The sequence below is a fragment of the Bufo bufo genome, chromosome 2 (assembly GCF_905171765.1).
Source record: "Bufo bufo chromosome 2, aBufBuf1.1, whole genome shotgun sequence".
NCBI classification, from domain to species: Eukaryota; Metazoa; Chordata; class Amphibia; order Anura; family Bufonidae; genus Bufo; species Bufo bufo.
Window position 1 is genome coordinate 737,063,798 of NC_053390.1, and position 26,161 is coordinate 737,089,958.

At 46.2% G+C, this 26,161-nt stretch overlaps 1 protein-coding gene across 2 annotated transcripts in view; it reads right to left on the bottom strand.

The window, feature by feature from the left end:
- Positions 1–25,059, bottom strand: part of SLC30A9 (solute carrier family 30 member 9) — a 106,383-nt gene extending 81,324 nt beyond the window's left edge. For both annotated transcript variants that reach the window (XM_040418928.1, XM_040418927.1), the window contains exons 1-2: positions 24,904–25,059; positions 12,685–12,846 (exon numbers count right to left, since the gene is read on the bottom strand). In XM_040418928.1, coding sequence (XP_040274862.1) covers positions 12,685–12,846; positions 24,904–25,003 — 262 coding nt within the window. In that variant the 5' untranslated portion in view covers positions 25,004–25,059. The remainder of the gene's footprint in view (positions 1–12,684; positions 12,847–24,903) is intronic.
- Positions 25,060–26,161: the final 1,102 nt, after the last annotated feature.

The following is a 26,161-nucleotide window of genomic DNA, read 5'->3' on the forward strand; positions in this document are numbered from 1 at the left end:
GACAACAAGGTGTCGCCTGTGTGCGGACAACAAGGTGTCGCCTGTGTGCGCACAACAAGGTGTCGCCTGTGTGCGCACAACAAGGTGTCGCCTGTGTGCGGACAACAAAGTGTCGCCTGTGTGCGGACAACAAGGTGTCGCCTGTGTGCGGACAACAAGGTGTCGCCTGTGTGCGGACAACAAGGTGTCGCCTGTGTGCGGACAACAAGGTGTCGCCTGTGTGCGGACAAGAATAGGACATGCTCTATATTTTTTGCGGGGCCACAGAATGGAACATATGATGTGGATGGATGTGCTGACCGCATTTTTTGCAGCCACATTGAAATGAATGGGTCCACACCCGTTCGGCAAAATTGCAGAACGGATGGACACATTCATACGGTCATGGAAATGAGCCCTAAAATAGAGGTGTGGTCCAGGCTTATAGCCGACAACCTGAATGGTCATAACCTATGTCCAATGAAAAAAATAAAAACTCACCTGTCTGTGGCCCGCAATTCTTCAGTCACTGATCTGTTCCCAGTCACACATGCTAGAACAGCACCTGTATACTATTATAGCGCAGGTGACCGCTGAGGTCAGCCATTGGCCGCAGAGACCAAGACACTTCCCGGCTGCTTGTGGTGTCCACCAGTCTGGAACGGGGTAACTGTGTAGGACTTTTTTTTTTGTGGGCACAGGTTAAGACCATTGTGGTTGTGGGCTCCTAGGCCAGAAAACCCCTTAATTTGATTGTTAATTGGTGGTGTTAGGCTGTGTAAGCCTCCAGCCTATGACACTGATCTGCTTGGAGTGTTACCGATTTTTTTTCTTTTTTTTTATCTCATAGACTCATTGGAAATGGACTAAAAGAAAAATAATTGTTGCCCGCAGCAACCAACCACAGCAAGGCTTTCATTTTCCAGGAACAGTATTAGAAATGAAAGCTATACTGTGACTGGACAACAAAGAGCAGTCCAAACGGATGAATTTCCAAAACCATAGAAATCTAAAATGTCAGAGACCGAATCGCCCGCATAGACTGCTTCTTTGCAGGAAATGTAACACACTTACCAATTAAATGGATTTTGCTCAGGGTTTCCACGTGGAAAAGCAAAGCCCATACAAAAACCATTTTGGGTCACAGACATGTTAATTATCCAACGTTTCCACAAAAAGGGGCCCTGGGCAAAATCTACTGGCAGGTGTCTTGGGCTACGTTCACATCTGCATTAGAGGCTCTGTCGTAGATGGTAGATCTGGCTCCTCCTCATTTTTCGGGTTTCTGTTCCAGTGAGCGCCGATATGAACCGAGCATTTGCTTTCCATTTACAGTCTATTTATCACTTCGGGCCTGCCGAACCGCTTCAAGAGTCACTTTCTCCGAGAAAAAAAATCCACAGGTCACCTTTAGGGATCGTTCACACGACCGTATGTCTTTTTCAGTGTTTTGCGGGCCTATTTTCCCGGATCCGTTTTTCTGTTTTGTTTTTTTTAGTAGTGTTTCCGGTTCTGTTTTTCCGTATGGCATATACAGTAATTACATAGAAAAAAATTGGGCTGGGCATAAAATTTTCAATAGATGGTTCCGCAAAAACAGAACTGATATGGAAGACATACGGAGTACATTCCATATGTGTTCCGTTTTTTTGGCGGACCCATTGACTTGAATGGAGCCACGGAACGTGATTTGCGGGCAATAATAGGACATGTTCTATCTTTGAACGGAACAACGGAAATACAGAAACTGAATGCATACGGAGTACATTCTGTTATTTTTTTTTGCGGAACCATTGAAATAAATGGTTCCGTATATGGACCGTATACGGAACGCAAAAAACGTTTGTGTGAACAAGCCCTTAAAGAGAATAGCAACCCCCCGCCAAACAAAACCTTTATGATATTGTGCCCCCAAGTTGATTTCTGTTCCCCCTTGTGCTGACATTCAGATGTTACAAGTCCTAGTAGAAGGCGTCAGCAACGGCCAAAAATGATATGTACTTTATGCAAAGATAGCATTCAGTTTTAAGATTCAAAATGCAAGAGTTCATTTAATACCTTTTGCGGACAGAATGCGAATATAATATACTGATAGGTTATCAATGTCAGATTAGTGGGGGTCTGACACCAAAGATCAGCTGTTTTGGGCATCATGCTCTTGAGCGTCAGCCGAAGTTCCATCTGTTCATGTAGACACCTACCGAAACAGCTGATCGGTGGGGGGTGCAGGGATCGGACCTCTGCCGATGAGATATTGAATTAAATTCAAATTCTGGTTAACCCTTTAAATGTCAATGCATCTGATATAAAAATGAATATAAGGGATTGTCCTGATTGGCGGGATCACAGCTGTTGCGGTGCAGTGTAAAGACAAGTACTCGCTCCATTCAAGTACTTTTAAATTTGTAATTCCACTATACCACCCCTCCACAAGAGACGAGGGGCAGTGTAATCACCATGGAGCGCAGCCTCCGCTTCAAACAGCTGATCGGTGCCAGGTGTCGGACTCCCGCCGACCCGATATTGACGACCTATCCTGATGATACTGTAGGTCATCAATATATATGGCAGGGCAACCCCTTTAATACGGTGATAGATCTAGTTTTGCTTACACAGCTATAATGCTAACCAGTGTGTTTCCATAGTAACAGACAACGGATCCTGCGGTCAGACTTTCTTCCATCAGTTTACTACTTCTTGGAAACTACTGAGTGTATGTGAGCATAACGCTGGGAACACATGGAAGCAAGTCTGACTGTAGGATCAGACCATACAGTGTTCGGTGTCCGTTTCCCTGGAGGCTCAATGGTCTGTGTAGAGCTGTAGACCCAAAATGATAGGACATTTGTAATGAAAGTGAACCCATTTGGTGATTTTTTTTGCCACATCTGAGAGCAGGATAGGATAGGATAGAGGAAGAGAAGCGGAGATCTGTGATATATGGGTTTATATGCCTTGGAGCAGGAAGGTCTGCGGGGGCGGGGTACTCCGGACTCTCACCATCTCTCCTAGGAGTCCTGTCTGCTTGTTTACTCAATTCACATAACCCTATATATCACCAATCTCAGCTTCTCCCCCTCTATCACATCTGCTCTCAGATAGGGCAGCAGAAAGGTTCACTTTAAGACCTATTGCACAGCGGGATAATAGCTTGGTTCGGAAGGAGCGCGCAGCCCTAAATGTACTGACTTCAGGCTTTCCCATGAAGATGACGTCCATCTATTGGCCAGAATGGAGAGTTGCCCTGTAGGAGCACCCTCTGCCAACACCCTCCTTTTGTACCGCATTGGCTGCTAATCACAAGGGGTATTAATATCAGGCGCAGAAGAATTGGCTCCAGAAAATTTGGCTTTTTCTAAGCCGAAGATTGAAAATCTGATTTTGCTTTTCTACAAAAAACTCAGGACAATACACAGTGACGGAAGGCACGCAATGAATAACTCTAAACACATACATTTATCACAAACCATCACATAGAAAGAACAAAACTTCCCCGAAAATGCAAACAAGCGATGGATTTCAGGGAAATTAATATCCGTTTGTTTTGCTAATGACGGCAGATGGTTTTGTCTTATAAATCTTATGCGGGGGAGATGGAGCTTGAAGTATTGCTGCTTAGATATTCCGGATTTGTAATAAGTGACTAGCTTGTTGCCTTAAAGTACTTCTAGACGTGGTCGGAATTGGAATGATTTTAACCATTTGGTGGCTGGGCACACACTGAAAATAAGCAAAATGTAACGTTCCTCTTAATGGGGTTTTATGATTTTATAAGGGGCATGTCCATCTCGCACATATATAGCATATCCACAGGTTATGCCATAAATGAGTGGTCCACAACCACTTTTTTTGGTCTGGGGACCTATCGCATTGCTCTATCTCAAGGGGCCTCAAAAAATGAGCGCTCTCCTTCCCTGCAGAGGATGGCTACCATTAGCTATTACTGCCTCCTGTCCCCAGTTACAGGTTATATCTGTACGACCAATAAACGCTTTCCATTACTAGCAGAGAAAGAGCTAATTGATTAACCCTTTATAGGGGTTGTCCTCTTTTTAATATTTCGACTCGTCCTCAGGATAGGTCATCAATATCTGATCGGTCAGGGTCCGACTCCTGGCACCCCCACCAATCAGCTGTCTGAACAGAAGGCAGTGCTTGTACAAGCGCTGCCTTCTCTGCTCTGTTTACCTGCTCGCCGCAGCAATCGCAGTGGAGAACTGTGTAATTACAAGTATGGCGTCCCCATTCACTTCTATGGGACGGATCTGTCTGTTTAAAGGGGTTGTGCAAGTTATTTTTATTGATGACCTATCCTCAGGATAGGTCATCAATATCAGATCGGCGGGGGTCCGACAACCCGCCGATCAGCTGGTTGAAGAGAAAGCGCATGCCGTGCCAGCACAGCCTTCTCTTCATTGTTTACCTGCTCGCCATCGACATCGCAGCGGAGTTGTCATTACAAGAAGCCGTCCCATTCACTTCTATAGGACAGCTCTGTAGTATTCACTTGAATAGGAATGAGGCGCCCCATAGAAGGGAATGGGACGGCTTCTTGTAATGACACCTGCTCTCCGCTGCTGTGATACCGACGGCAAGCAGGTAAACAATGAAGAGAAGGCTGTTCTGGCACAGCACGTTGGACCCCCACCGATCTGATATTGATGACCTATCCTGAGGATCAATAAAAATAACTTGGACAACCCCTTTAAGTGAATACTACAGAGCTGTCCCATAGAAGTGAATGTAATACTTGTTGTAATTACACCGCTCACCTTGCAAATGCTGCGGCGAACAGGTAAACAGACCAGAGAAGGCAGCACTTGCACAAGCGCTGCCTTCTCTTCAAACAGCTGATCGGTGGGGGTGCCGGGAGTCAGACCCCCACAAATCTGATATGTATGACCTATCCTGAGGATAGGTCATCAATAGTAAAAAGTGGAAAACCTCAATAATGAACAGGTCTTAAAAGGCCTAAATGACCAGAGACTCTTTCTTGGTTTAATGGTAGTAACTAAGGCTACTTTCACATCTGCGTTTTCCTTTCCGCTATTGAGATCCGTCAAAGGATTTAAAAACCAGAGGAAAACGCTTCACTATCAATGGGGACAAAACTGAACTGAATGGAACGCAGTGCATCAGAATGCATTCCGTATCATTTCAATGCCGTCCCATGACGCACACAAAAGCTCTGCAAGCAGCATTTTCTAGTGCGTCATGGGCTGCGGAGAAAGACGGATCAGACATGAAACACAATGTAAGTAAATAGTGCCGGATCAGTTTTCTCGGACACAAAAGAAAACGGATTCGTCCCCCGTTGACTTACAATGGTTTTAGTGCTGGATCCGTCTAGGCCATTTTAGAGAGAATACAACCGGATCCATTTATAACGGATGCAGACGGTTGTATTACCGCGACGGAAGTGTTTTTGCTGAACCATGACGAATCCATCAAAAACGCAAGGATGAAAGTAGCCTTATTTGTTGGACTTCCAAAATACTTTTTTTTTTTTAACTTTTTAACATGACACACAGGACTTTTTAAAATCTTTAACTTTTTTAGTTTTGAGGAAAACTGTGCAAAACAAGGTCATTTTTTTCAAACTATAGCTCCTTATTCTTTAAATATGCAAACTCAAACCAAAATAAATTAGAATTAGTAGTACTATTTTGTGTCGGTCATTTTAAATTATATGTATAGTTTCATGTGACAGAAGGGATAATGGCGATGGTTTTGGTTGGCATGGGTGGTTATTTTTGACATTTGTATTTACACACATTTGCCACATATGTCCCCCAAAAGGCCATTAAAAGAGCTCTGGTGGACACTAACACTTTTTTTTCCCTTTTACTTGTATTTTATTTTTTGTTTTATTTATTTATAGAGATATGAGCAAATCGAATCCCAATTTCCTCGTTCTTCGTGTCAGTCAGTGCTCCAGACTAAAAAAAAATACCTAGTAGCCATTGCCTCCTGAACTGAAAAATTTAGGAGCCAAATAAATTTTTTAGTCGCCAAATCAAAAGCGAATCAAAATTTTGGTATCGTGACAACGCTACGCCGATCAGATCGGCGTAGCGTTGTTTTGATACCAAAATTTTGATTCTCTTTCGTCACCATAAAAAAGTATTGCGATACTCAATACAACGCAAAAAAATAAAAAAGCCGCGTGCATTTCGCATTTTAGGAAACGTTCGGCCCATAATAGAACAGCCCTATCCTATTTTTTGGGGTGACAAGGTGACAAAAAAATGGGGAATCGCATGGTTTTTATTTATTTATTTCTGTTACGGCGCTCACCGCATAGGAGATATTTTTAAATAATTTAATAGTTTGGACTTTTCGGACGCAGCGCTATGTAATATGTTTATTTATTTATTGTTTATATATTTTATATGTAAAATTGGGAAAGGGGGGATTTAAACTTAATATTTTAAAGGTACTTTTACACTAGCGTTTTTCTTTTCCAGCATAGAGTTCTGTCACAGGGGCTCTATACCGGAAAAGAACTGATCAGGTATATCCCCATGCATTCTGAATGGAGAGTAATCCGTTCAGGATGCATCAGGATGTCTTCAGTTCAGTCTTTTTGACTGATCAGGCAAAAGATAAAACCGCAGCGTGCTACGGTTTTATCTCCGGCGAATAAAAACTGAAGACGTGCCGGAATTGCATTTTTCCCCATAGGAATGTATTAGTGCTGGATCCGGCATTCAAAATACCGGAATGCCGGATCCGACCTTCCGGTCTGCGCATGTGCAGACCGGTAAAAATGTGTTAAAAGATACAAGACGGATCAGACTGTCCGCATGACAAGTGGAGAGATGGATTCGTTCTTGCAATGCATTTGTGAGACGGATACGCATCCAGATGCGTCTCACAAATGCTTTCAGTCACATCCAGATCGGCGGATCCGGCAGGCAGTTCCGACAACGGGTCACACTGCCGCAAGTGTGAAAGTAGCCTTAGGCTGCGTTCACACGGGCGAGATTTCCGCGCGGGTGCAATGCGGTAGGGGAACGCATTGCACCCGCACTAAATCCGGACCCATTCATTTCAATGGGGCTGTTCAGATGAGCGATGATTTTCACGCATCACTTATGCGTTGCGTGAAAATCGCAGCATGCTCTATATTCTATATTCACATGCTCCAATCACAGGGTCCATTACCGCGGTGATGTACCATGTGATTGGAGCATGTGATCTGACGTCACCAAAGGTCCTTTAGCCCATAGTTCATCTTTTTAAAGAACTAAAGACCGGGAGAACTACGCGAACAAGAGGACAAGGTGAGTTAATTTTTTTTATTTTTTAACCCTCAATTGATCACCTACTAAGCATTCTGTATTCAGAATGCTATTATTTTCCCTTATAACCATGTTATAAGGGAAAATAATAACATCTACACAACACCGAACCCAAACCTGAACTTCAGTGAAGAAGTTCGGGTCTGGGTACCACAGTCGTTTTTTTATCACGCGCGTGCAAAACACATTGCACCCGCGCGATAAAAACTGAACATCGGAACGCAATCGCAGTCAAATCTGACTGCATTTGCATTCCTACTCCCGCGGGTTTGCCGCAACACACCGGGACGCATCCGGAACTAATCCGGACACGCTCGTGTGAACCCAGCCTTAGTGTTTGTGTTTTTTGTTTGTTTGTTTTTTTACTTACTATTAGCCCCCTTAGGGGCTGGAACACTTGTCCTATTCATCCTTAGGCTGAGTTCACACGGGCGTTGCGGGAAAAGGTGCGGGTGCGTTGCGGGAACATGGGCGATTTTTCCGCGCGGGTGGAAAACATTGTAATGCGTTTTGCACTCGCGTGAGAAAAATCGCGCATGTTTGGTACCCAAACCCGAACTTCTTCACAGAAGTTCGGGCTTGGGATCGGTGTTCTGTAGATTGTATTATTTTCCCTTATAACATGGTTATAAGGGAAAATAATACATTCTGAATACAAAATGCAAAGTAAAACAGCGCTGGAGGGGTTAAAATAAATAAATAAATAAATAAATTTAACTCCCTTTAATCCACTTGCTCGTGCAGCCCGGCATCTCCTTCTGTCTTCATCTTAGCTGTGTGCAGGAAAAGGACCTGTGGTGACGTCACTGCGCTCATCACATGGTCCGTCACATGATCTTTTACCATGGTGATGGATCATGTGATGACCGGAGTGACGTCACCACAGGTCCTTTTCCTGCACACAGCTAAGATGAAGACAGAAGGAGATGCCGGGCTGCGCGAGCAAGTGGATTAAGGCGAGTTAAATTATTATTTATTTTTTTTTTAACCCCTCCAGCCCTATTGTACTATGCATTCTGTATTCAGAATGCTATTATTTTCCCTTATAACCATGTTATAAGGGAAAATAATAATGATCGGGTCTCTATCCCGATAGTCTCCTAGTAACCGTGCGTGAAAATCGCACCGCATCCGCACTTGCTTGCGGATGCTTGCGATTTTCACGCAGCCCCTTTCACTTCTATGGGGCCTGCGTTGCGTGGAAAACGCACAATATAGAGCATGCTGCGATTTTCACGCAACGCATAAGTGATGTGTGAAAATCACAGCTCATGTGCACCGCCCCATAGAAATGAATGGGTCAGATTCAGTGCGGGTGCAATGCGTTCACCTCCCGCATTGCACCCGCGCGAAATACTTACCCGTGTGAACTCAGCCTTAGGCCCATTTCACATGGGCAAGATTTCTGCGCGGGTGCAATGCGTGAGGTGAACGCATTGCACCCGCACTGAATCCGGACCCCCTTCAGGGGCTGCGTGAAAATCGTAAGCAAGTGCGGATGCGGTGCAATTTTCACGCATGGTTGCTAGGATGAAAGTCTATTCACGGTGTTATTTTCCCTTATAACATGGTTATAAGGGAAAAATAATAGCATTCTTTAATACAGAATGCTTAGTAGAAGGTCAATTGAGGGTTAAAAAATAATTAACTGACCTCCTCCAATTAATCGTGTAGCTGCCGGTCTCCTGTTCTTTCTTCAGGACCTATCAAAGGACCTGTGGTTACATCACTGTGCTCATCACATGATCTATCACCATGGTAATGGACCATGTGATGAGCTCAATGACGTCACCACAGGTCCTTTGACAGGTCCTGAAGAAAGAGCAGGAGACCGGCAGCTACGCGATCAATTGGAGGAGGCGAGTTAATTTAATATATATTTTTTAACCCTCATTGGCACTGCGCCACCAATGTTTATTATACTGGGGTGTTGGGGGGGGGGGCACACTGCGCCACCAATGAAGATAACTGAGCTGTTAATACAAATACTGGAGGCGTGTGCCGGAATCAAATAGCTGGCACCCGACCTCTATGACAGGGAGCTGCGATCCACTGCAGTTAACCCCTCAGGTACCGCACCTGAAGGGTTAACTGCCGCTGATCGCAGCTCCCTGTCATAGAGGTCGGGTGCCGGCTATTTGATTCCGGCACACGCCTCCAGTATTTGTGTTAACAGGTCAGTTATCATTATTGGTGGCGCAGTGGCTACAGCCCCTCCTCCTCCTGTCTCTCTCCTTACTGGCAGCGGCGGCAGCAGCACAGGGGGGAGGGAGAGACGACTCCTCCTCTGCGCTGCTGAGAACATCGGCCGCGGGGCAGAGAACTATCATCTCCTGTGCCCCGCCGCTGTATTCAACTGTAGAGCTGCGGGTCTAGTCGCAAATGGCGACAAGACTAAAAAGTCTTGTCGCCATTTGTAAATTCTAAGTCGCATTGGCGACCATTTTGGTCGCCATCTGGAGCCCTGTCAGTGAAACGATTTAACCTGAAATAGTATAAAAAAAAAAAACTAAAAAATTCTAACTTCAAATTTTTTAAATCAAACTTACCGCCTCCATTTGCTGCCAGGGTGATGACGTAATCTCAGGCTGCACAGGATTTCAGCCGAGATCTTCAAGCAAGATGGCGGTGGCTCCCCACTGCCATACGCAGGAGAGGTGCGGACCGCGGACATCGGCTGTATACATGGGCAAGTTAAATACATCCAGCTATACCCTGTGTATTGTTTAAGTTAACTGCCGCAACCTATAATTTAGGATATAACAGGCATATACTGCATTGTTGTTGCCAGCCTATGTCCCGATCTATTACATCTTGGTCCCCTGATGATCTGACTGAGGTCAGTGAAACGCGTAGGGACGTTTTTTTGTTAAATTTGTTTAATTGTACTTATTTGTCTGCCTGCCCTATGAGTGACTGGTCCTTTTTGCTTCTGACGAAGCTGGGAAGTCATTAGGATAAGCTTAAGGGCCATCTAGGGGCAGTCAGAGAGGGTTTGTTTTACAGTGAGGATATAGGGATTTCTGAGGGGTTGAGTCCCAGCATCTGTCTCCCTCTCATATCTCTATCCCTATATTTCCTAACTCACCCTCTGAGTGAACCAGAGTACACACCGCCTGGCTCATTTATTATTTTTCCCTACCAGTTCACTTCTGGTTGGCAGACGGTACCTCTTGATTGGGGTGTTATATTTATACACACCTTATCGTTGGGCCTATTATTTTAAATAATTTAATAAAGATATATATGTTTTAAGGCTATCCAGTATTAAATTTTTCAAATTCTCTATTAATTGGGCGCCATTTATTTTCAATTGCTTGACCGGCATTCATTTTGGTTGTATTCTCTCATCTGGCCCGTCGTGAGCAAATGGAGGCGGTAAGTTTGATTTAAAAAAAAAAAAATGTATTGTTAATTTTACACTCAGATGCCGCGATCATGTATGAGGGGTACAATGACGGGGGTGGCGCTATCGCAGCTCTCTGTCATTGCATCCGCTACTTACAAAAAAATGTGCTTCATGACAAAGCAATTCGTCACAAAGCAAATTTTTTTGTGAAATTCAGTGAGTCAGACAAATCGAACTTTTACGAAATTCGCTCATCTCTATTTATTTATTTCTCTAATCATGCTTTTACTTATTGCTTTAATATATTTTTGCCATACAATGTCACCCAGGAGATCATTTGAAGACATCTGGAAGACACAAACACTTTTTTTTTTTTACTTGTATTTCATTATATTATTTTTTAATCATTTTTTGCCACATAATGTGCCCCCCCCCCCCCAAGAGGTCATTTTTTTTCTATTTTGCACTATTTCCACTGAAACTGGGGCACCCAAAGAAGCCCCAGTTACAGGGGATACTGCTAAGACACTGCCGCTTTGAGCCCAAGACACTCTGTGAGAACATGATCACCAGGTCCAATAGTAGAAGCGGCATAGCAGCATCCTCCATTCCCTGCGCAGTGCTATTTAGCGCTAATCACCCATTTGAGAAGGCAGAAGCAGTGCACCGCGTTCAGTCCGCATCCATATGTCCATTTATTTTGGACAAGTATAGGGCCGTTCTATTATGGGCTGGACGTTCCGTAAAATGCGCAACGCACATGGTCAGTATCGGCCTTTTGCGGACCGTAAAACAGACTACGTACGCAAGCATGAGCCCTACAAAGTGGATGACTGATCAGCCCATGACAGTTGGGCGATTCTATGCCTGCTTGAGCTCTGTTTACATCAGCCTCTTTTTTTTTTTCTGTACTGTTCCTAAAACAGAAAAAAAAAAAACTTTTCCGTCAGGGTATCCGGCAGTTTACCATACACAATACTGTAGCGTCCCATTGTGTTCTGCGATGGAGCTTCCAGCAGACGTGAGCACAGATTTACTTTGTCATGTTACGCCATTTTATTTATGCACTTTTATTTTACTCAGCATGGTAATATGAAGCTCAGAGTTTATGCACCACTTTATTTAGCATTTTTATTAACTCACATTACTATTCACCTATCTTTATTGACATCTTTATTATTCATACAATCCTTAAAGGAATTTTACAATATATTTATACCGATAGTCTATTCTCAAGGTTAGGCCATTAATATCAGATCATTGGGGGGGGTCAGACACCCTGCTGATCAGCACTTTGGGAGTCCGCTGGTGTGGTGGACGTAGCTGGTTACTGCAGCACTGCTCCCGTTGAAGTGAATGGGAGCAGCATTGTGGTAACCAGCTCGATCCACTGCACAATGCGCCTACTTCTGACACCAGAGTTACTCCAGAACAGCTGATCGTCAGGGGTTGCAAGGTGTCAGATCCCCCTTGATCTAACATCTTGAGGATAATCTATCTATATTAGAATACTAGAGACCCCCTTTAAATCCACTGTACTACAACAGTATACCGCCCAGTATCCTGCTTTTGCAGTGTCCCACTATACAGGAAAGCGCAGTTTGCTTTCCTATACAGTAGAGAGGAAGGTATACCAACATATACCAGCCTACGGAAGCCAAATACAAACTTTTTTAGTCTCTGTCAGGTTAATGGATTCTTATGGATATGTTTGATGTACAAGTCATGAGCTTTCCTTCATATATAATCCAAGCTTCGGGCTCAGACGCAGAGTCCACAGAGCCCAATTCAACTTCTAGCCCAGAGATCAGCAACCTCCGGCACTCTAGCTGTCCTTTCACTTCCATGGGAGTCACAAGAACAGCCAAGAAAGTTTGCATGATGGGAGTTGTAGTTTCACGGCAGCTGGAATACCGACCGTTACGGATCCCTGTTCTAGCCCCACACGGCATTGTCATTGGATAATTTGGTCACAGTAAAAACACGGCGATGACCCCATAACATCTGGACAGGCTATTCGATAACCAAAGAAAGCAATTGGGAGTTCTTTACCTGCTGGAGATTTATCTGTGGCGCCTGTGGCACTGGGCTCGGTTGGTCCACCGCCTTCCCTGGGCTCATTGGAAGAATAAAGACGGATTTGTGCTTGCACTGGCAGCCGACTGGATGGCATTAAACACAAGAGCCCTGTACTCTTCACAGAGTGCTGCCATCCTAGAGAAGACACACAGGCAGTTATACAGTAATAATGACATACTATACATACACTATATACTAAGAGATACATAGATGTACTAAGAGCAAGGCCAAGCTTCTCTCCGCTGCGTCCATCAGGAGCCGCATTCTCAAGAGGGGCCACCACAAGACTCCGTCTTCAGAATTACATGTACAAAAAGAAGCAACTAGAAGAGGGTAAGATACAGAAGGTCTAAGTTGGCCACAGATATGGCTGATGGAGAAATATCATGTTAGAAGAAGCCTTAGGGAAGCCTCTAAGTGCTGCCATAGATGTCTGGCCTCTTGGAGGGGCATTGGCCCTTTCTCAGGACTAGTAGGGGCCCACCCACCAACAGGACATTTTATAACATGTGTAACTGACAAACCATAAGACATACTCCATAGATGTGCTGCTTGCACAGGCAGCCATGTCTCATCTATCCTAACTAAAACACGTTAACACGTAATTAGCAGAAAATATGAAATATCCTTTCCCAGAGAAGAGCATGCTGGCATGTCACATGAGCCCAAGTACCATCCGACACGCATTATAGCCATGTCCCAGGAAGCCGAGGCTGCATCTGGGGGCACTCAGGACCACTACAATTTCCGTTTGCACCAGAATTCTGGCAGAAAAAAAAAGTCACACTTTTTGGTGCACACCATTTTGTGCAAAATTAGCAACTTTTTGTGACTTTTTATACTGTTCTCACTGGGTATAAAAGTGGGCATGGTTAGCTGCAATACAATAAAGAGAATCTGTAACTAAAACCAGCTGCATGTTCAGATGTGGACTTGTCAAGCTTGGTCCCATCCATATCCGTCTCCCCTATTCTAAGAAATAAGGCTTTTCCTTTTATGCAAATTAGCCACCAGGTGCAACAAGAGCATTGCTTCTGCACCTCGTTGCACTACAGGCTCCACTCATTCTCCTTGCTGCTCACCCCCCTGCTTTGACGCCTGCGCTGTACACGGCTGAAGATCCCCGGGCAGATGGAAATACAAGTATCTACTAAAGTATACATGTCACTGGTCCACACTGAATCGGTCATCTCCAACAAGCCCTATGAAGTAGTAGAGGAAACCTCTGGCTGACCTCAGATCTCAGTTTTCTATGTGGACACTCCATGGATTTCAGGTGGACAGGAGGATGGGGGGGGGGGGGGTGAGTATCCTCATACAAATTACTGGTTCAAGCCCAGCAGCAGGTGTTGTATACAGGTATTACCGGACTTTGTAGGGCTTGTACGAGTGGACAGATTTGCTTTAATGGAGTACATGGCAATTTAATAGAAATGGGGTTGGAGTGGGGAAAATAACAACCAGTACTCACCTGCCACTGCTGTTCAGAAGCTACTTGCCAGTCACCGATCCTCTCCACTGTTAGGCTCAATATAGAGGAAATAGCGTGGACTGCTTGGTTAGCCAATCGCTGGCCGCAGTGGCAGTCCATGCCATATATACCGTGTGGAGCCACAGACTAGAAAATAGAGGTGACGGGACTGGGCAGCAAGCAAACAGCAGTGGTGGGGCAAGGCAAGGGGAGTAGTTTGTTCACTACTTTACGGTTTTTGAAAACTGATTTATCTTTGAGATCAGTAGGAGCTAAATAAATCCACATGCAGACATCCCCCCCTAGTGGTGGCTGCCAGCCGCCACAGTTTTATAATTTAACATATACAAAGGATGTGGAGCTTGCGTACCAGAAGAGTGAGGCTTAAAGGGGTTCTATGGGAGTCCAATACTGATCTCCTATACGCAGGATAGGTCATCAATATCCGATTGACTGGTGGGGGTCTGACTCTCAGCACCCCAATCAGCTGTTTGAAAAGGCCGCAGCACTAGGCCAGTGCCATTACGTTCTTTGGTCAAATGACCTATCTGCAGCTGAATGGACCTAGGCTGCAATACCAAGACCAGCCTCTATACAATGTATGGCACTGTGCCAGGTAAGCTGTGAGGTGGCGGTGGCATCTTCAAATAGCTGGTCAGCAGGGGTGCCAGCAGTCAGAACCCCGCCGATCTGATATTGTTGACCTATCCTGAGGATGGGCCATCAATACCAAACTCCTGGAAATCCCTTTAAAGGGAGTCTTTCACCTAAAATCACCATTATAGAACACTAACATCAGGATCTCCATTACATTCCCCATATTAGAATGCTACCTTCCATATTTGCTGTCCATCGCCGATTTTCTCAGGAAAACACTTTTATTCAATATGTTAATTCACTTCTGAAGGTGCCCAGGGTTGGCGTTCATGCGGCCGTTGCCCAGGCCCCTCAGCGTTTTTCATATGAAACCCCTCCCCTTTCACCCCTCTGACCCACCCTAGGTTCTTCTAATTACGTCCTCCTCTTAGTGAGAAATCCAGCGGCAGCGCCATTCAACAGATTCGCTGCGCCTGCGCACTTCATTCCCCATTATGGGCAGAGGCACAAGAGCGTTTAATGCGCATGTGCCGGCCCATACATCCTGATCTAGCCGGCCTTGTGCCTCTGCCCATAATGGGGAATGAAGTGCGCAGGCGCAGCGAATCTGTTGAATGGCGCTGCCGCTGGATTTCTCACTAAGAGGAGGATGTAATTAGAAGAACCTAGGGTGGGTCAGAGGGGTGAAAGGGGAGGGGTTTCATATGAAAAGCACCGAGGGGCCTGGGCAACGGCCGCATGAACGCCAACCCTGGGCACCTTCAGCAGCGAATTAACATATTGAATAAAAGTGTTTTCCTGAGAAAATCGGCGATGGACAGCAATATGGAAGGTAGCATTCTAATATGGGGAATGTAATGGAGATCCTGATGTTAGTGTTCTATAATGGTGATTTTAGGTGAAAGACTCCCTCTAAACAACTATAAAGATATGTTATCAAAACAATCAGCACAAAATGTAGGACTTGTTAAAACTAGGGGGAAAAAGCTACATTTAACAAAGCCATGGGGGAGGGGGGGGGGGTTCCCAATGGGAATGATACATTGGTCTACGCAGAACTGCAAGAAACTGCCTGAAAAAGATTACGTTTGTTGCCAAATCAATAGATCTTTCTACAGAGGGAATTGGTGGAGCACAGCAACAGGAGGGGATGTCTCTCTCCAATGTGAACGTATTGCAGGTTGTGGGTGCCAGACCTCTGGAGAAGAGAGGAGGCCAAGGGAGTTAATCTGCATGGTACTATCTAGTTACTGTGCACCACGTTGAGGTACCTGCATGGTACCATCTAGTTACTGTGCACCACGTTGAGGTATCTGCATGGTACTATCTAGTTACTGTGCACCACGTTGAGGTATCCTGCTGCAATGTCTCAAAAGGAGTGCCAAGTAGCATTACCCAGAATTCCCTAAACATGTGTGGAACCCGATTTCTAAATTAAGGGGCTATAAATTTAATCAAAATTCATGGCCTATTCTTGAGATAGACCATCTCCCCTACCCCACCAATGAACTGCTAGAAGAGGCCACGCCGCTCTGGCAAGTAGCAGAGTTTATCGGGCACAGCTCGGTGCTCTTACTAGTGGCGGTGACTGGTATTACACTTCAGAGATTTCACTGCAAAGCCAGAAGTGGATCCAGCAGGAAGAAGTAGAAGTCCCTCCTTTATATTTCCATTCCGTTTCAAATCCACTTCAGGCTTTGGCTGAAAAGCTTGTGGGAAAATCTGCCTCAAGTACTTTGTGTGAACGTACTCAAAGTGTTCGGCCGCTGCTCCAGTCCCTGCTCTTCTGCACTTCCTGGTCTCAGGCTGAACACATCGGAAACGTACTGGACTGCCTGCTTGGGCATCCACGTCAGCAGCTGCTAGTAAAAGTACTACGCCACAGACCCTTCAAACAGGTGATCGCAAAGTGGGGGTGAGAGACAAACAGTAGATCTAGGTCATACCCCCTCACTGCTGTGCCTTCAGCCTCGCATGATGGAGAGCTAGTAGATGAGAATGAAGCGCATGGCTGCTCTGGATGAGGTGGGGAAATGGCCGTACAGTTTTTAATTTTGAAATAAAAATGACACAGCACAGAACAAACAGTACAAAGAGCACAGCACCCAACAATACATCATAAAAGTCACGCACAACCGCCCCAACCCACAATTACTGGCTGCGACCGGTAGCCTCTTGTCCTCTAGAGCAGGGGTCTCCAAACTTTTCAACAGGAGGGCCACATTGAAGATTTTACAAGTATTCGGGGGCCGGAAAAAAAAATCAGTTATGTATTAAATTAAATGTATATATTTTACATGGATCGTTTTTGTAATCAGCATGATATGACTGAGAACAAAAGAGAAAAAACTTTAGCAAAACAACGCAAAGACACCCGTGTCCCTATCAGCGGTGTCCCCATCAGCACAGCAATGTCCCCATCAGCACAGCAATGTCCCCATCAGCACAGCAATGTCCCCATCAGCACAGCAATGTCCCCATCAGCACAGCAATGTCCCCATCAGCACAGCAATGTCCCCATCAGCACAGCAATGTCCCCATCAGCACAGCAATGTCCCCATCAGCACAGCAATGTCCCCATCAGCACAGCAATGTCCCCATCAGCACAGCAATGTCAGCATCAGCACAGCAATGTCAGCATCAGCACAACAATGTCCCCATCAGCACAGCAATGTCCCCATCAGCACAGCAATGTCAGCATCAGCACAGCAATGTCCCCATCAGCCGTGTCACCCTTAAGCACAGCAATGTCCCCATCAACGATGTCCCCATCAGAACAGCAATGTCCCCATCAGCGGAGTCCCCATTAGCAGCTGATAGGGGCCACCACTGATGGGGACACTGCTGTTGGGGACGCGGCTGATGGGGACACCATTGATGGGGACACCCGTGTCCCTATCAGCGGTGTCCCCATCAGAACAGCAATGGCCAAATCAGAACAGCAATGTCCCCATCAGAAAAGCAATATATTACCATAAAAAAAAAAATATTCCCATCAGAAAAACAATATTCCCATCATGGGGACACCCACTGATGGGGACGCTGCTGTTGGGGACATTGCTGTGCTGATGGGGACACCACTGATGGGGACGCTGCTGTTGGGGACATTGCTGTGCTGATGGGGACACCACTGATGGGGACACCATTGATGGGGACACCCGTGTCCCTATCAGCGTTGTCCCCATCAGCACAGCAATGTCCCCATCAGCGGTGTCCCCATCAGCACAGCAATGTCCCCATCAGAACAGCAATGTCAGCAAACTCAGAATACATTTTATTTTGCCCCCTCTCACTCAGAATACATTTTATTTTGCCCCCTCTCACTCAGAATACATTTTATTTTGCCCCCTCTCACTCACAATACATTTTATTTTGCCCCCTCTCACTCACAATACATTTTATTTTGCCCCCTCTCACTCACAATACATTTTATTTTGCCCCCTCTCACTCAGAATATATTTTTATTTTGCCCCCTCTCACTCAGAATATATACAATGTGAGAGGGGGCAAAATAAGATATATACAATTTTGCTCCACAGGTGGGGAAAGTGGAATATCGATAAAGAGGGGAAAATGGAATATATACAGAGGGGGCAAAATGGATATAAATAGAGGGGCCCTGTATATATCCATTTTGCCCCCTCTGTATATATTCCATAATCATTTATCCCCTGTGTGTATATATTGCATTTTTGCCCCCTCTGTTATCTGTTTAATTTTTTTTCCATTTTTTTTGCCTTTTTTTCTTATTGAAATATATTTTTGTTCCCCATTGGTCCCCTGTGGAGGATTTCTTGCCTGACATTTAGTTCCATGCCAGGTGCCCCCCTGTGAGTTATAGCCAGGCAGTGGTGGTGTGCACATTTAAAAAAAAAATACTTACCTCGTCAGACTGCTCCGCTCCCGCCTTCTTGCTCTTGCTTGCAGCCCACAATCCTGTCTTCCAGCGTGCGTTGTGTGATCCCGCGAGACCTGGCTGGCGCGATATCACAGCGCCACCAGGCCTGAATGGGTGGAGGCGGAGCCCGAATGGATGGAGGCAGGGCTGGGGTTGGTGGGGCGGCGCAACTACTCACAGAGGCCGGGGGCCCAAGCGACCAGCCATTTACATAAAAATGTTAAAATTACTTGCGATGGGGCGACGGAGCTGCGGGCCCCCCCCACCGCCGGGCCCGGTCGCGGTCGCATCCTCTGCGACCGCGATCGTTACGCCCCTGGGCGGTTGTGCGGATTTGGTTCCTGCAACCTGCCAGCTGCGGGCGGGCCGGATCGAACGCACAATCGGGCCGGATGTGGCCCGCGGGCCGGGGTTTGGAGACCCCTGCTCTAGAGGAAAGCTGCCCGAACTTGAACTTCTCGTGCAGATTGCAGAAATGGATTTAGGTTACCACATTTCTCTAATTATATTACAGAAAATGTATATACAGGGAAAAAAAGGGAACATGAGCAGAGATAAGTGGTGGGACCCATTCTATCCGGAAAATAGTGGACGCCCCAGCTACAGTACTACCAATGTCACCTTCTGTCATAGGTCAACATCAAGTGACATCTTAGTCTACTTTCACACTGGCGTTTTGGCTTTCCGTTTGTGAGATCCGTTCAGGGCTCTCACAAGCCGTCCAAAACGGATCAGTTTTGCCCTAATGCATTCTGAATGGAAAAGGATCCGCTCAGAATGCATCAGTTTGCCTCCGTTCCGTCTCCATTCCGCTCTGGAGGCGGACACCAGCTTGCAGCGTTCTGGTGTCCGTCTGACGAAACTGAGCCAATATGGCACAATATAAAACGGATCCATCCTTCATTGACGTTCAAGACCGATCCGTCTTGGCTATGTTAAAGATAATACAAACGGATCCGTTCTGAACGGATGCATGCGGTTGTATTATCTGAACGGATCCGTCTGTGCAGATCCATGACTGATCTGCACCAAACGCGAGTGTGAAAGTAGCCTTAGTGACATCAAATTCTCCTAATGAGGTTCTCCATCAGGACAATGCCCTGTCTATAGGGATGTCATAGAGGGGGTCTCCCCCCTTCAGGGGTCCCCTTGATAAGCAAGAGTGGGGAGCTAAAAGAAAGGGCACTACGTGGAAGGGCATTTGCCATAGGCAACTTTCCCAGAGAATTACAAGAGAGCTAGTGAAGGCAGCAGCATTCTGGACTCATAAGGCCTGGGCTACACTCTCTCACATCTAGCAAGTATTACTAGGAGGGACGTGTCCACATGAGAAACGTGAAAAACTAAAAGCAGGCTGTAAACCGCATATCAGGAGTCAGAAATCAATGAGGGAGCGGAGATTGCAGACTGAAGCTTAGTGCAACATATACGTGATAGGGTCACACACACACAACCGTGGCGGCATGATCTCCAGACATTTAACCTCTAAAGTACCACGTCAGTAACATGCTGTTGGCCTCAGCATTGCCGGTTTAATGGTGACAGCCTTGGGTCTGGCAGGAAATACCATAGGTACGGATAGAGATAGAGATAGAGATAGAGATAGAGATAGAGATAGAGATAGAGATAGAGATAGAGATAGAGATAGAGATAGAGATAGAGATAGAGATAGAGATAGAGATAGAGATAGAGATAGAGATAGAGATAGAGATAGAGATAGAGATAGAGATAGAGATAGAGATAGAGATAGAGATAGAGATAGAGATAGAGATAGAGATAGAGATAGAGATAGAGATAGAGATAGAGATAGAGATAGAGATAGAGATAGAGATAGAGATAGAGATAGAGATAGAGATAGAGATAGAGATAGAGATAGAGATAGAGATAGAGATAGAGATAGAGATAGAGATAGAGATAGAGATAGAGATAGAGATAGAGATAGAGATAGAGATAGAGATAGAGATAGAGATAGAGATAGAGATAGAGATAGAGATAGAGATAGAGATAGAGATAGAGATAGAGATAGAGATAGAGATAGAGATAGAGATAGAGATAGAGATAGAGATAGAGATAGAGATAGAGATAGAGATAGAGATAGAGATAGAGATAGAGATAGAATAGAGATAGAGATAGAGATAGAGATAGAGATAGAGATAGAGATAGAGATAGAGATAGAGATAGAGATAGAGATAGAGATAGAGATAGAGATAGAGATAGAGATAGAGATAGAGATAGAGATAGAGATAGAGATAGAGATAGAGATAGAGATAGAGATAGAGATAGAGATAGAGATAGAGATAGAGATAGAGATAGAGATAGAGATAGAGATAGAGATAGAGATAGAGATAGAGATAGATATAGAGATAGATATAGAGATAGATATAGATATATATATACACACATACATACACACACATTTTTTCAGTTCTCCACTGCAATTGTAAAAACTAAGTGGAAAGTCATGTGCAAACCCCATAAGCCTGTGCTGAATGAGATGTATGTGACATAATACAAAGCAGTGACCAGCACGCAGCACAGTGTGTGGACCATGCATGATCCAGCATCATCTGACCTGGGAGCTGATTCCAGAAGCTGCAGCTTCACTATGCTCCACGTGCCCTACAGCAGAGGCTTATGGAAGCTGATTACAAGTAATGAAACAACAGCCTGCTTGTTAAAGGAACATGTCATTCAGAATCACGCTACCCGCTATTAACTCCTTAGTGACCACCCATATGCCTTTTTTACGGCGGTCACTAACGGGTCTTAGGCTAGGCCACTGCACTGCACACCGCCGTACACTGTATAGCGACTGCGCTTGGTATCGCAGCTCAACCCCATTCACATCAATGCGGATGAGCTGCGCCTAGGCCACGTGAAGGTGACATCACATGGCCTAGAAAAAGCCGCGGCAATACTGCGAGCGCCGGTGACTTCTCAAAGAGCGGATCGGCGGGGGTCCCGGGTGTTGGACCCCCACTAATCAGATAATGATGATCTATCCAAAGGATAGCTCATCAGTTATAAAATCTCAGAAAACCCTTATATGTGTGCGCCAAAAATTTTGCCAATAAAAACTATAACTTGCCCGGCAAAAACAAGCCCTCATACTGCTACATTAACAGAAAAATAAGAATGTTATAGCTCTTACAAGGCAATGATGAAAAAAAATCTAACTGAGCATAACTAGACTTCATATGTTTATTTAAGGGTTATCCTCATTCAGGAAGAAAATCGGACAGCACATGCGATCCACCTGAGGTACAGAACAGACTCTTATCAAACAGATCCTGCACCTTCGCTCTGACAACTGCAGAAAATCACAGGCCAGTGATTGGCTGCAGCAGTGAAATGTTGCCAGCATGATGTCACTGCTGCAGTTGGGTAGACAGCCCTGACAGGAGAATTGGAGCAGCAGGCAAGTAATGATCTATTCTTTATTACAGGTGGATCATATGTGTTGTTCAGTCTCCTCCTGAAACTGGACAACCCCTTTAAATGTGGCAATTTGGTCCCAGAGAGTAGATCTCAGTAGAACTGTAGAAACCTTAAAGGGGTTCTCTGGGCCCGCGGCCTGCTTCTCTAAACAGAAGAGTCATACTTTCCTGTTCCCCACAGCTCCAGTCCTCCGATGTGTCCATGTTCCAATCCCCGCAGTGTTGACATCCGGCACAGTGTGACCATGGTCACATGCTCTGCTGCAGCCAATAGTTGGCTTCAGCAGTGACGTAACTGCTTGTGGCCACGTCACCGCTGAAGCCAGTCACTGGCTGCAGCAGAGCATGTGACCATACCCACTCAATGCTAGAAAAAAAACAAGCCAGGGACCGGAACGTGGACACTGCTGAGGCAGCTTGGAGGACTGGAGCAGGTAAGTACATATGAATCTTCTGTTTAGTGCAGCAGGCTGCGGGCTCTTGCTGAAAATTGATTTTTCCCTTACAACATGTTGAAGTGCTGTTGGCACCCTGCAGTGAGCCGCTTCATAACCCTTCTCCTGAGTGATGTCTGCAGAATCCAACCAGAGCAGAGGGGGGCGCTGTGGAGCAGCACCATCGACAAAAGTACATTTACCCAGCTCTCCACGGCCCCGAACTAGGGCTGTCAGCAGTTCTGCTGGGTCAAAACGCCTAACTGAGACTCTTCCATTCTATCTATGCTAACAAGGAATGATTGCATGAAACCGATACAACGCTGAGTGCTGGGCCCCTGAGATCTGATCTTGGGGATCAAATTACCAAATATAACGGTGCATACTTATCAATATAATAAGTCAGAATAGGTCATCACTATCAGATTGGTGGGGATCCGATATCCGGCACCCCTGACCAATGAGCTGTCCGCTGCAGCAGCCGGAAGTCAAGCTCTGTCCACTGTGTACTGGCTGTGCTCTCATTCCTGAAGTGAGGTCATCAGTATCTAGAGAACCCCTTTAACATCACTAGACTGAAGGAGCTTTAAAGGGGTTTTCCTGGGAGAAATAAAATAAATAAAAAGGGAGACCAGACAATGCCAAAATTAAAAAAAGAAGCATTACTCACCGCCACGATCTCCTGCTGCTGCTCTCCAGTTCATGTACCTGATTGACATTGCAAAAGTGCCAGGAAAGACCCACTCACTGGATGAGGAATAGTGGAGGTGTGCAATGCGGCTTCTTTTTTTTTTTTTATATATCTCCCTGGAAAACCCCTTTAATACAGCCTCTTTCCATACATCCCATTAGCCAGATGGCAGTGCTGCCACAAAGAGTCTCTCTCTTCTGCTGGGGGACCTGGTACAGATAGTCCACCAGTGAGACAGTTCCCGTTGCAGGTTCTATCCATAATGCCTGATCACCCCCTTCCTGGCGCCATCTCTATAATACAAGTGGTCAATCACTCAGCGGACTGGACAATCAGGTCATTTGTGTCCTGCAACGACTGCCAGATTCACAGAGTTTCATACAAAGCATTAAATGCAAAGTCCTGGAGTTTTCCCAATATGTGACGTGTCTGGATTCAGCCACCAGATCACACACATGATGACCCCCACTGTATGGACGTGTGTCCGCTCACACAGGGGAGTCCTGACGCTGGGGTACTGGGGGGCTCCACTCAATGATGTCCCCTACATCACGCAGTGTAATAGCTGAAGGGGACAAAGCACGTGGCAGTAATATATCCCTCCCAACTGTCCCCTATCAGGTGGGACAGTCCCGGATTTTGGGGGCTGTCTCAGGACGACTGAGGTACTGCATATCCAAATTTCAATTGTATCCATGTCCTGAATGCAATAGTGAAGCTCCATCAGTTCTCTCCTTCACCATTCACTGGCCCGCACTCTCCACAGCAGCAGGTGTGACACGGTGACATCATCGCACCTGCTGGGGAGGCAGGATGTGCTCCACGCATCAGGGGAACAGGGCATACCTACTGTGTGGCGGCACGAAAGGGGGAATACCTACTGTGTGGCGGCACGAAAGGGGGAATACCCACTGTGTGGCGGCACGAAAGGGGGAATACCCACTGTGTGGCGGCACGAAAGGGGGAATACCTACTGTGTGGTGGCACGAAAGGGGGGAATACCTACTGTGTGGCGGCACGAAAGGGGGAATACCTACTGTGTGGCGGCACGAAAGGGGGAATACCTACTGTGTGGCGGCACGAAAGGGGGAATACCTACTGTGTGGCGGCACGAAAGGGGGAATACCTACTGTGTGGCGGCACGAAAGGGGGAATACCTACTGTGTGGCGGCACGAAAGGGGGAATACCTACTGAGTGGCGGCACGAAAGGGGGAATACCTACTGTGTGGCGGCACGAAAGGGGGAATACCTACTGTGTGGCGGCACGAAAGGGGGAATACCTACTGTGTGGCGGCAAGGAGGGGGAATACCTACTGTGTGGCGGCACGAAAGGGGGAATACCTACTGTGTGGCGGCACGAAAGGGGGAATACCTACTGTGTGGCGGCACGAAAGGGGGAATACCTACTGTGTGGCGGCACGAAAGGGAGTGTATAGATAAGCACTGAGCCACTATGCACCAATGATTAGTTTTGTTCCTCCTCCTCCAGCTTTTTAGAAGTTGACAGGTAGGGTAATATGTGGCCCCCAATTTGACAGTCACCAGGGCCACGACCTGGCAGCCACACAGGTCCCACAGCACATTATACAGCATATACCAGTGCAGGGCTGAGGATGGTAACATTATGTCTGGCCTCCTCCAGCACAACGCCTAGTGCACTCACCGTGGCAGGCCCGGCCGCAGCTCGGCGGTACCGCATGAAGACGCAGGTAAAGCCTGCAGAGTGAGGACCAGCCCCGGCTCCGGGCAGACACCCCCGCCATAGTGCAATCCGGCTCCTTTCCGGCGGCACACACAGCTCATCCAGCTGTCTGTGTACCTGTCAATAGCCTGTCCCTAGAGCAAGAATAGGGCCGGTTCATGTGTGTCTCACGTCCGACGCCATATTGTTGTAGACACCGCCATTGCTTTCCAGGCAAATCGCCTTTAAGAACATGGCGGTGAGGACTGACTGCTACAGTATGCTGCGTGCCGCTATGACGAGCGGGGTTTGTGTACATCATGTGTGACATAGAATACAAGCGACACGAGGCACTGGCGCCATCTACCGGGAGACAGCGGTACTGCAACACAGCTTTATTTACATCAGAGCAGGCAATGCAGCCTGCAGGGAGCAGCGTGGATTATATCTGCAAAGGACCCCATATCAAATTAAAGGGAACCTGTCACCAGGATTTTGTGAATAGAGCTGGGGACATGGGCTGCTAGATGGCCGCTAGCACATCCGCAATACCCAGTCCCCATAGCTCTGTGTGCTTTTATTGTGTAAAAAAAACGTTTTGATCCATACACAAATGAACCTGATATGTGTCCTGTGTCCGGAGATGAGTCCAATTTTCTGAGCGCAGCACCGCCCCGCGTCCTCCGAATCTCCTCCTTGCTGGCTGACGTCACAGAGCTGGAGCGCCGAAATCTCGCCATGCGCAAGCTAGCGCATGCGTAGTTCGTTCTCTGTGCTGATGCCAGCACAGGGAATGAACATGATGCCGACACTGCGCATGCGCTAGCTCGCGCATCGCGAGATTTCGGCGCTCCAGCTCTGTGACGTCAGCCAGCAAGGAGGAGATTCGGAGGACGCGGGGCGGTGCTGCGCTCAGAAAATTGGACTCCTCTCCGGACACAGGACACATATCAGGTTCATTTGCGTATGGATCAAAACTGTTTTTTAACACAATAAAAGCACACAGAGCTATGGGGACTGGGTATTGCAGATGTGCTAGCGGCCATCTAGCAACCCATGTCCCCAGCTCTATTCACAAAATCCTGGTGACAGGTTCCCTTTAAGCCAGTGTTAAAGGGGTTGTCCAGCCAACTAACATAATTATATATTTTTTTAAATGCTTCAGATGCAGTAACATAATAAAATGAATTATACCTTACCAATCACTGGCAGTAAGGGTGACCTCAGTGTTGTGGACGTG